At 45.8% G+C, this 12,136-nt stretch overlaps 1 protein-coding gene and 1 long non-coding RNA gene across 2 annotated transcripts in view; one reads left to right on the top strand and one right to left on the bottom strand.

The window, feature by feature from the left end:
• Positions 1–378: 378 nt before the first annotated feature.
• Positions 379–7,211, bottom strand: LOC309868652. The gene is made up of 3 exons (XR_014313766.1): positions 7,144–7,211; positions 3,778–4,032; positions 379–754 (listed from the first exon to the last, which is right to left on the bottom strand). It is a non-coding gene; the product is annotated as an uncharacterized lncRNA (long non-coding RNA).
• Positions 7,212–7,313: 102 nt separating this feature from the next.
• The window catches only part of TAF3 (TATA-box binding protein associated factor 3), a 173,041-nt gene continuing 168,218 nt past the window's right edge, over positions 7,314–12,136 (top strand). Inside the window, exon 1 of the mRNA XM_082738717.1 lies at positions 7,314–7,679. Coding sequence (XP_082594843.1) covers positions 7,514–7,679 — 166 coding nt within the window. The 5' untranslated portion in view covers positions 7,314–7,513. The remainder of the gene's footprint in view (positions 7,680–12,136) is intronic.

Raw genomic sequence — 12,136 nt, 5'->3', positions numbered from 1 at the left:
AGGGTTTTCTTTTTGTTTAAAATAGGAAAATAAGTTTGTGTAAAGGTTTTTATTTTATTTATTTATTTGACAGAGTGAGAGAGGGAACACAAGCAGGGGGAGTGGGAGAGGGAGAAACAGGCTTCCCGCTGAGCAGAGAGCCCAATGCAGGGCTTGATCCCAGGACCCTGAGATCATGACCTGAGCTGAAGGCAGATGCTTAATGACCGACTCACCCAGGATCGCCTAGTTTTTTTGCTTTTATAAATTACAAATACAATATATAAATTATAAAAGTAATAAATAAATTACAGACTATGGAACTATAAAAAAATAATAAAAAATATACCCATTCTCAATTTGTATGGTGCTCTTCTAAAAACCATTAAATAAAATCTATTTAGAAAGATGTCTTCAAATGCTTTATTATTTTGCCAACTGCTTCCACAAAAATGAATTGAACAGTGAGTAATAGGAAAACTGATGAGCAACCACAAGCCTGTAAGGAACGGTACTGCCTTCCTATAAGAGGGCTGCGGGGGAGAAGCTGGACGGCCCCCAGGGTCCTTTTCTAGCTTCCCTGAGCCTTTGTAAGAGTCACTGGGTGGGTTGATGAATGAGGCTGAGGCATCAGGTGGACACGTACGTGTGTTCAAGGTACCAGATCACCTTCAGGAATGTTAGCAAGGAATGGGGCCGGGGCGTTTTTTTATCTTCTAAACACGCTGGTCCACCTCCAGTGTCAAGGACAGCAGAATGCTTCTCTGAGGGTGAGCTGCATGTTGTAGACAACACAGCAGGGAGAAAAGCAGGAATGTAAGCACACTGCCGAGTAGAAATCCATGACACTCCGCATAATAGACTCACAGGTTTGGAATGGGGGACAACAGCTGTGGGGCCGCATGGCGCCAGCCCTCCATTTGTCTCGTGGGACTTTCTGCTCCATCAGTGGTCTTACGTCAGGTGTGTCACTCCTCTGGGTTTGATCTCATTTCCTGTGTCACTCCCCTCGCTCATATTTTGCTGGAGAAAATCTTCCAGGTAAATAGGTAAACCTTTTAAGACCTTGCAGATCTTAAAATATCTGTTCTATGACTTTTTGTGGCACCTCTGGGATGGAGACCCCGCTCAACCCTTACGGGCGGTATGATCTGGAGCAAGTGACTGATTCCATCGTCTTAACATTGGTAAAGTGAAGATGAAGATAGTAGTGTGTCGGGTTGTTAGGAAAATCAAAGGAACTAATGCTTGCCAAATACTTAGCATCTGATACAGGGTGTGCTGAATAGGAGGTGTTGCCCCCAGTGCACCGGGGCCCCCTCCGCCTGGGCTGGAACCCGCTGGGCACAGGTTCTTTAATCCCAGTACCCAGCACTGCCGTGTCCAGATAATGACTAGGGCTCCTAGAGGGAGTCAGAGCTCTGCTTTCAAGATGATCAGTCCCCCGGTACTGGGTCCTCCTAGTGTGTCAGCAGATGATGTGACACTCGGACAGCAGCTACCCCTTGTCCCCACCGCTGCAGCTCTTGGAGAAGGCTCTTGTCTCCCTGCCACCACGAGCTCACCTCAAATCCATTCTCCCAAAACACCTTCACTGAGAGAAAACACATGTGGTAAAATTCACTGTTTCATTAAAGTGCATTAATTCAGGATTAGTAGAGATAGTTGTGCTCTAAGCCTACAAGCGGCTGCAAGACGAATTGTAGAAGGCGTACATTTATCAGGCACTGACTGTCTGCTAGATATGATGTTGTCTACTGGACATTGATCAGTAATTGAGATGAACACTAGCTGCCCTCCTGAACTATACGGCCAAGAACAGAATGATGAGTTTTGTTTAGGGCACCCATCAAACGCTTAATTTGAGTTGATAGACATTCGTCCAGATAGACATTCGTCATTGATAAGATGCAGTTAGTTACACTAGTCTGAACTAGAAAAAATTTTAGAATAAATCATTATTTTAGGGAGTCATCTTTATATAACCATGAAAATTACCAGAGTGAAGCATATAAAAAGAGGACAAATGCTTAAAAAGTAGGCAAAGGTATTAGAGGAGAAAGCAAATATTTGATACAATTGAAAACAGGGTTCTCGGGACGCCTGGGTGGCTGAGTTGGTTAAGCAGCTGCCTTCGGCTCAGGTCATGATCCCAGTGTCCTGGGATCGAGTCCCACATCGGGCTCCTTGCTCCGTGGGGAGTCTGCTTCTCCCTCTGACTCTGCCTGCCACTCTGTCTGCCTATGCTCACTCTTGCGCTCTCTCTCTCTCTCTCTCTGACAAAATAAATAAAAAATCTTAAAAAAAAAAAAAACAGGGTTCTCAAGTTGGGAAGGAGGGAGATTTAATATGAAATGGGAGGAGGTAAGGAATATAGAATTAGGGGTTTGAATCAGGTATCAGTGTATACTTAAGACATTTGGAATCTTCATTTTTCTAGCTTTCTCTACTAAAAGGCCCTGAAGCAATGACACCCCAGTAATAATGAAGGTCAGCTAGAGCTCGTATCTTGGTTTCTAGGTAGTGCTCCTCACTGGGAAGAACTGGAGCCCCTTAGAGAGGTGGCTAATTCCTAGTCTAGGGCAGGAAAAAGCATAAGGTGAGCCTGGAAAAATCTGGTGCCACCAAGTACAGAAACACCCAGTGAATGACCAAGGTCCGTTAAAAGCATACAGCAACCGGCCTGAAAGGACTTCTGCTGGCCAAACATGGTACAATTGAAGCAGCAAAAGAATAATAATGTGAAGAGATTCTAGCCCACTGAATAAAAAAGAATGTCTGACTCCATACTAATAGCATACTAGAAAAAAATGAGACAAGTTTCTAGAACATCTGCTGAGAAAGGTAGAAAGAGATGCTGGGATTAGAAAAATCACCGCTTCTTAACCACCAGAGTAATGACTGACTCAGAAAGAGACCAGACATGGAAGCTCATAGAACCAGAGTGGTGAAAGGTTGGGGAGAAGCAGGTCATTCAAATCAACTCAAAGTATCACCTTGTAGATTACATATTAATCTCAAAGTTAAAAAAAAAAAAAGATACTTCACAATGGAGAGACTGGTTGATACCTAACGTTTATAAATGACCAAATTTCGTCACTAGCGATGGCACAAAATGACCCTTGCTGTTAACCTGTGTAAGAATATTATTGCCAAAAATGTTTAGCATGAACCTAATCAGGTGAGAAATACTGCAAGACATTCTAGAAGATGACTGTCCTTTAAAAAAAAAAAAAAAAGGAAAACACAATAACAAAACTTAGACTTTGCAAAAATATAATAAAAGACAAAAAAGAAATAAACGAAAGCCCTAAAAAACAACTGGGGGGGGGGGGGAGACCTAATCTTATCAAAAAACTCTAGACATGTCAACGAAATGCAGTGAGTGAATCTTAATTAGATTCTGGATTGGAAAATTATGAAGCTATAAAAGGCATTTGGGGATCATGGGAAGATCTGAATACCCACTGGATCCTGGGTAATGTACTACTGTATCACTCTAGAGTCTGTGTGTGCAACAACGTATTACGGTGTAGTGGAGAGTGATGCTACTCTTAAACCCCCCCAACAGAACTTAGGGGTGTGTCTCCTCCTGCCCCCTAGCTTCTGGAACTGTGTCAGGACACAGCCATTAGCACTTAACCCTCTTTGGCATTGCCTCAGCTGGAGATTGCCCTGCCCCAGGTCCCAGCCCCCTCCCTCCTGGCAGCCCACACCCAATGCCTGCTCAGTGTGGGAATATAAAGCCAGTCCCCCTTGCCTGAACTCAGCAGAGGATGTCTCCGTTCCCACCTCTACCTTCTTTCTATCCCTGGGTCCTGATCCCAAGAGCACTCCTATGGACTGAGCTCCATCTCAGAAGGCTGCTTCCCAGACAGTCTTGCTTGGATCAATTTGTATCGGAAGGGGTGGAGGCAGCAGATTTTAGGATCTGGGTCACCATCTGGCTGGTCCCAAGGCCCTCAGCACTGGTGGTAGATAGAGCATAAGGTCCTGGCATAAGGTAGATAGTTCCAGAATGTGCAGGTTGTAACACTTTTTACCACTGGCGAACTAGGGCGGTATAAAAAGGAAACAAGCTGGTATGAGGTATCAGTGTTCAGATATTCAAGCAAAGTGGGGGCAATAGGACTATACAACAGTACAGGCAAAAGGGGCTGGGCTTCCCTGCATATCAGTCAGAAGCCATGCACATGAGCTCATGATAAGGGAAGTTAAGGCATGGGGAGGAAGTCACCTGATGAGTTTTAGAGATGGTTCCCAGGACAAGGGTGGGTGAAACAGACAGGTAGCCAATGAGTGGGCTCCTCAAACAAAATCAAACCATTCATGGATAGACAACTAGGTGGCTGAGGACAGTTGCCCCAATGAGCAGCCATGACTCCTTGCCCAGCATTTGGATCTGAGCCAATTTTCAGACGGAAACTCTTAAGGCTTTAAGAGGAAGAAGTCAACACCAAATGGAGAGAGAATGATTTTTCTCCTCCTCCCACAAAGGAACCAACAGCCATTGACTCAAGTAACCACCCACTGGAGAAAGGAAATACTCAAAATGTACATTTTGAGAATTGCTGAACAAGGGGCAGAGTTGAGACTGAAACCAGAAGATGCAGAGTCATCGTGGGCCTCTGTTAGAGTGAGGGCAGATGAGCCCAGTAATAAATGAAGTACTGGGTCCCTGGTTGATAGACCCAGTCAGTGGTTGATTCCCTGATTTCTTTTTTTTTTCTTTTTTTTAAAGGTTTTATTTATTTATCTGACAGGCAAAGATCACAAGTAGGCAGAGAGGCAGGCAGATAGAGAGAAAGGTGGAAGCAGGCTCCCCGCCAAGCAGAGAGTCTGATGTGGGGCTCGATCCTAGGACCCTGAGATCATGACCTGAGCCGAAGGCAGAGGGTTTAACCCACTGAGCCACCCAGGTGCCCCGATTCCCTGATTTCTTGATGTGTAGTTACATTAGATATTTAGGGAAGTTGGCACAACTTCCACACAGGTTCCTGAAACAAGTTTTTGAGATTGGTCCTGCGGCTCGGAGGAGGAAGGGGAAGGGAGAAATTAGTGGCATCCTTAAGGACCCAAAGAATGCAGGGCCAGTGGTCCTCATTGTATCTTCATGTATCTTTGGATAATTGGGCCCCTACAAACATAATTCTCAGTGACCCGCCTGCGAAACTGTCCTTGTCCCCGCAACTCTGGTTCCTCCAGGTTGACAGTTCTAATTTGCAAAAGGGGGAATGCTTTTGGCACGGGACACACAGGAGTCCCATTGAAATATCAGCTACCGTTGCCAGCTGGGCACTTCAGCCAGGGGTCAGCACACAGAAAGAGAAGTCATTGTGCAGGCAGGAGTGATTGACCGTAATCGTTAGGAACCCACGCAGCAGTTACACAGGGGGCAGCAAGGAGACCTGGTCAGCATCCAAGTGGTCTGGTTCAGTGTCTCTTGGTATTCTCTTGCCCCATGTAGATGGACCATGGGCAGGTTCAGCAGCCACAGGAGCACTCGCAACCTTCTGCAGGCTGATCTCCATCCCAGACATGACTTCCTGGGGGAACTGAACCTGTGACATATGGTTATGTGTGTGTGTGTGGGGGGTGTTCTTGCTTTGAGGAGACTCATGCTTAAGTATTTTTCTGTTAAGTGTGATGAAGTTTGCAACTTACTTTCAAACTGTTCTGAAAAAAAAAAAAAAAGTATGTGTGTATACGTATACAGTAAATGTAACAAAGCATTAACAATTGGTGAATCTAGGTGAAGTATATGCCTGTGCTTACACTTTTCTATTTCAACTTTGCTGTAGGTTTGAAATTTTCTGAAATAAAGGATTAAGGAGCTGAACACACACACACACACGTGTGCACGCGCACGCACACACACACACACACAGGCAAATGAAGAAGGGTCTAATATAGAAATTAGAAGGAGCCTCCAGCCCCGGGGGATAAAAATATATTATATGATTATAAAAAATAAAAAAAATAAAAAAAAAGAAGGAGCCTCCAGAAATATTGAAGGTACAGCAAAAGAACAAGCTATTGTGAAGTCCAAGATATAAGATAGTTTCAAAATTAAGATAGTGTTCAACACTATCAACTGGCTACAAAATGGTCAAGTAAGGCTAGGACTAAAAGTGTCTAGTGGAGTGTGCTTCCCAAAGGTCCCTGATAATCTTAGGGATACAGGTGTCATTGAAGAAGATATTATAGGCACCCTGCCACCAAGCCATCATCTCTGCAGAATTGTCATTTGGCTGAAGCACCACATTTTCAGTTGTACTGTGGTTTTAAGACTCCTAAAAATTGAGTATGTATTATGTTCACAGTTCTGGAATACTCCCTATAGGGAGAACGTAGATCCACTCAGAAACACGATTTATTGAGAAAGGCACATAAACTCAGATACTAAATGCACTGTGCCAAGCAGAAGAACAGAGAAACCGACAGGAAAATACCGAGGAGAGAGAAGAGGGGAAGGAAAGAATAGTCCAGAAGCTTGGGGTGGGGTCAGGGGGCACACAAAAGGGCATACTTAAGAGATCATTAGATCAGCCATTACAATTGCCTTCAGGCTGGGTAATATTTACAACTCGAGAGATTTATCACAAAGTCCAGATTTCCGGCAATTTCGAGAGATCTGGCACACTTGTCCGGGGCTGGGAGAACAGTTCCCCACTCTCTCAGCCCGCTCCATCGATTTAAGGTACTTGTTTGCCCCCTCAGTAGGCAACTGAGTTTTACTGAACTCAGGGCTGGGATTCAAAGGAGGCGAGCGAGGAGGTGTTTAGGGGAAGTGGCTTGGATTCCTAAAAATACTAACTTAAAATGTGATTGATCGCCCGTTCTCTGGTGCTCCCATAAATTTTGCACCGAGGCTCGTGTCTCCCTCGCCTGCTTCTAACCTCCGAGTAGCGTGGGCTTGATTTAACCTACACAACCGTAAGCAGCAGCATAGGCAAGATCAGATCCGATCAGATCCGCATTTGGGGGCACTGAAGTTCCCACGCTCCAAATCCCGCCCCTGCGCTCACAGCCTCTCGGGTTCCCACTTCCCTCTAACACCCGCATTTCCGTTTCATATCCTGACTCCCTCTTTGGCCCCTAAGCCACTGACGGTCCCCTCTCCCGACCCCTCCAAGCGAGCCCACCCGGGAAGGCCCCAAGCACCTGCCTCCTCGGCCGCATCCTCCACCTGCGCTCAGCCCAGCCGTTTCCTGCATCCTTCCAGGCCCGAGAGTCGCTACCGACGCCATCGCTCTGCTCCAACAGGGCGGAGCTTCCTCATTGGCGCGCTCAGCATTCGGCTAGTGCTGCCTCGCCCCGGCGACCGTCCAGCGGGAGGCGGAGCGAGCCCAAAATGGCGGCTCTCAGGCTGGCGCGCTCCGTGCTGCTGGCGCTTTGAGGTGGTCGCCAGGGGTCGGGGGGACGATTTCCCCGCCGCGGGGGCCCTAGAGGATGAATCGAGGGCTCTGCTAAGGTTAGGCGGTGGGGGTGGAGACAGTGGCAGCAAGGGCTGCGGTGGAGTCCACGGAGCGGGATGTGCGAGAGTTACTCCAGGTCGTTGTTGAGGGTCTCGGTGGCGCAGATCTGCCAGGCGCTGGGCTGGGACTCGGTGCAACTCAGCGCCTGCCACCTCCTCACGGACGTGCTGCAGCGCTATCTGCAGCAGTTGGGACGGGGCTGCCATCGGTACTCTGAGCTGTGTGAGTACCGGGCTGGGTGCGGGAGGGCTGCCTCTGGCCAGTCACGAGTGACACCTCCGGTCTTCCCTTCTCTGTCTCCGCGTCCCCGAGCTGTCCGTCCTTTACCCCTGCCCAGAGATCGGGCATTTTCCCGGCCTCTGACGCCCCCCGGATTCCACTGCCCCTGGAAACTCCAGTCATCCCTTTGGTGCCTCTTCCTCACCCACGAACTTCCCGCCTCCAGCCGGGACCCCGGTCTCAGCTCGCAGCTCCACACCCTCTCACCTCTTCTCTGATCGGAAAGAGGCATCGGTCTTTCTCATCGTCTCGTCTTCGCTGCGTGTAGAACCCCCTCCAGAATGCCTTGCAGCCTCTGTTACTTTGGTCCTTTTCCTCCCTTGCCTGCAAACTACTACAACTAGTTGTCACAGGCGCTCCGTCTACCGGCCGTTTCTTACAAGGCTAGCCATTCTTCAGCTCCGAACAACACAGACTCGTTGACAGCTCTGCTCCGTCGGGGACACTGCCTCTTCTTTCTGGATTTGTCCGTTTCGCAGAGAGTATCCCCTGCTTTCTCTTTCCCGAGGCCAGCGTTGTCAGTATCACTTAGACTCGCTTTCACTTACATCTCCGTTGCTCATTGATTTCCTCCTTGATAGTTTTATGTCGGTGGTGATCAACGTGTAGTGGAGGGAACACAGGCAGCTTACAAGGGTCCCCAGGTCGTCTGGGCTGAAGTGTTTATGATTTTTCAGGGAGTGTCCGGTAGTATCTATAGCTGATGGCATTTGATAATTCGGAATACTTAATAGAAACCACACAGCAGCGCACTAACGTGAAATAAGTGTGTGTGTGTCTGTTTATAGGGGGAACTACCATTCATTGAAATTTCAGGTCCTGACTCCTCAGGTGGGTAAGCTGTAGAACGGAGTGAAGTGTTTCGTAAAATATTTTGCTTCATTAAAGTGGTTCCTGGATTGGAAACTCGAGACCCACAGATACACTTTACATCTTAGGCCCCCAATTCCATTTCAGCTCGCACAGTGCTGCCAAAATAATCTGTCCATAACACACATTTGATCGTGTCATTCTTAAAAAATATTTTAATGTGTACTCCATTGCTTACAGGTTGAAAGGTTCAGCTCTTCAACAGCACATGGTTTTCGTCGTGAGCTTTTTCTTACATCCCGCGGTTCTTACTGCAACCATGCGAACTACCTGCCTTTTCCAAAACATTGTAAACTATCCATTTCTATATGTGTGGGGTTTCCCAGAGTATCCTTCACCCCCTGGTCTACCCGTAGTACTACTTCTATTTTGAGATTCACTTATCACTTGATTTGGGAAACTCATGTCATCTGTCCTCAGAATTCTGTGCCTATTCCTGTATGTAACACCACCGTGTCTTGTAACTATCTGTGTCTGTTTCTCACCCTTTCCTTTTCTTCTCCCCAGACGATAACTTTATTGTATTAGTATTATATTAGCACTAGTACGGTGCCATCATATACTAGGCACCCAGGAGATATTTGCTGAGTAGATGAATGAACTGACAACCTACTACAATACTAGCTGTTTAGTCACTTGACTTTTTGAGTTCCAAAATGTGTATTTTTGGAATGCTCGATTTCACTGATCTTTCTGATATAAATACGGCACTGCAAAGTAACTCTCATTCATTATTATCTTGAAAGTACACCACCAGCACTCTTGGCTTTTGCTTCTGTTCCTTCCCTCCCCCCGCTTCATGGTCCCTGAGTATACTGTTGCGGTTGTACACAGTCCAGCTTGTGTTTTTGCTACCACGTTCCCTAAATAAGGACAGATGTTCTGTGTTTTTAGGTAATGACAATATCCCCTGAATACATAGTTACCTTTCCTGCCTTATACACAGACCCAGAGTATGTGCTGGCACCGCAAGTAACCAGGTGTTCCAGAGTCGAGTAATCATTGCCGTGTGTTAATGCTAACCCCTTTTCTAATTACCCAATTTCTGTAGTCCGTTTGCTTGCTTTTAGTGACAATGTGATTATCAGGTTCATGATCATGGTTTTGTGACTTACTGAAAATGCTGGTTCCTGGTATACTTATTAGTTATGGACTATCCTAGTTTTAAGCTCGAATTTTGACCTCAGGTTACCACTGTGCAGTTTTCTATTCTCCTCCTTTAAATCCTTTTTTACTTTTTGACAACATTCACTGAGCACCACTGAGAACTGAGCACTGGGACCCCTGGGTGGCACAGTCGGTTAAGCGGCCCACTCTTGATTTTGGCTAAAGTCATGATCTCAGGGTTGTAAAATCAAGCCCAGTGTTAGGCTCTACACTCAGAGCACTCGGTGCAGCGTCTGCTTGAGATTCTGTCTCTCTGCCCCTCCCCACTGCTCACACTATAAATAAATAAATAAATAAATAAATAAATAAAATATTGGAAGGGGGGAAGAACTGAGCACTGTGTTGGAGATATCAGCCCACAGGTTGTGGACAAGGGTGCAGACTGAACAAAATAAACTGATGGTGTTTGCTCCTTCTTGAAAAAATTGCTCTCAAGTTGAAGCAAGTATCAGAAGTTGCCATCAGTACATTTCCCTAAGTAATGATTTGTGAAAGCATTCTGGGCAGGTGTTTCTCGCTGTTTTGGGTCATGTATTAAATACGTGTGTGTGCACTGAAAGTGGGTTCTAAATATTTCAGAATGACTCTCTAGGACTAGTACTTGTGACAAGAATTGCACAATATAGGCAGTAACTGCAAAAGGAAGATGGTAAGGGAGAGATGGCTGTGGGCTGGGGCAGGACGACTTCGTGGGGAAGATGAGAGTTGAATTGGGCTTTGACGCCTGCCTGCATAGACATGGAGTGGACGCCAGGCCAGAGAAAAGCATCACCTACGATACCCAAGTAGGACCGATTGTGATGAAGTACCAGTGAGGCGGCCAGCTTGAGCTGTGTGGCCAGTTCATGAGGACGGTGTTACAAGACACGTGAAACAGTGAAATCAGGTTTGGGAGGGACTTAGAGGAAATGAAAGCATGGTCAGAAACACTGTGCTTCTAAGGAGGGAAACGATGTGATGAAAGTGATCGTCTTAAGAAAATAGTGTCCTTGTTGAGTGCAAGAAGACTCAAGTGAGGACATCTGGAAACTGAACTGGAAGTGATAGTAGGAAGAGAGGGAAAGAAAGAGTTTTGAAATCTTTGGCCAGACATGGGCAGGAGGAGGGGAGAAGCAGAGGGTCTTGTGTTGAAATTGGAAAGCATATAGAAGAATTCAAGATGATCATTTATTCTGGACTAAGAGAATACCAGTGCTTTTCCTAGGAATAGAAGAGTCGAAATGCAGATCTACAGCATTAAGAGGAAGACTGAATGTCCATTTTATTTATCCCTGCTATTTTCTACATCATGGAAGTAACCCCGACTTGTAGCAAAATTGAGAGACAGCAGAAGTGTTTGAAGTTACAAGTTAGAGTCTCCTGCTTCTTTCCCTCTGCACTGCAGCTTTCAGCCCCTGAAATCATTAACAGTTGGATGTGTAGCCTTCCAGAACTTTTTTATGTGGGCGTGAGCAAGCGTGTGTCTAATTTTTATAAACTTTGGGTTATTTTCATTTTACAGCACGATTTAATTTCAGACATACTGAATTTGAAGTGATCATAGGAAATTTCAGTTAAAAAACAAAACAAAAAACACCACTTTCGTAAAGAGAATTTCACCTTAACTTTGTATCCTTCTATTTCTATCCATTTTTGTATGGTGTCTTCTAATAACATTTAAAATCTGTTCATAAATTATCTCTCTGAGCTAAGTGTTTTCTGTAAATTTTCTTGGATTTAAAAAATTGATTCAGTGGCATAGTGTCCCCTCGTCCACAGGGAATGCGTTCCAAGACCCCTCAGTGGATGCCTAAAAGCACGAGTAGTACCAAACACTCGCCCTTGTGATGAGGCGAAATGACAAAATTCCCACGTGGTGAGGTGAACCGAGGTGACTGATGTAGGCGTGGTGACATAGTGTTAGGCTGCTGTTGACCCTCCGATGATGAGTCAGGACGATCATCTGCTGCTTCACCGCACTGACTGTGGGTCACCAAAACCAGACAGAGTTCAATCTGCGATGGCAGGGGAGGAAACACTTGAGTTCATTCAACAAATACTTAGAGTGCCACCTGTTTTAGGTTCCAGAGATGCATCCCTGAACCACGGTGACAATATAATGGACAGCATTCTAGTTGCTTGATTAAAAAAACGGTAGTGGTAATATTTACTGGGCATTTACATTTCGTCAGTCACGGTTCGTTGGTAAACTGCTTCTGACATTTATTCGGTCCTAGCCGACTGTTGTGTGAACGGTCTGCTTGTCGGATCCTTTTTCAACCTGACTTCAGGAAGCGGCTTTCTCATGTTTAAACAGCATGCTGTTTTGTTCAAAGTCTATTAAATTCTTCCCAATAACTCAGTCTTAAGTATGTGTAGCATAT

Source organism: Mustela nivalis (genome assembly GCF_964662115.1).
Source record: "Mustela nivalis genome assembly, chromosome: 7".
Taxonomy (NCBI): Eukaryota; Metazoa; Chordata; class Mammalia; order Carnivora; family Mustelidae; genus Mustela; species Mustela nivalis.
This window is presented reverse-complemented; position numbering and strand designations above follow the sequence as displayed.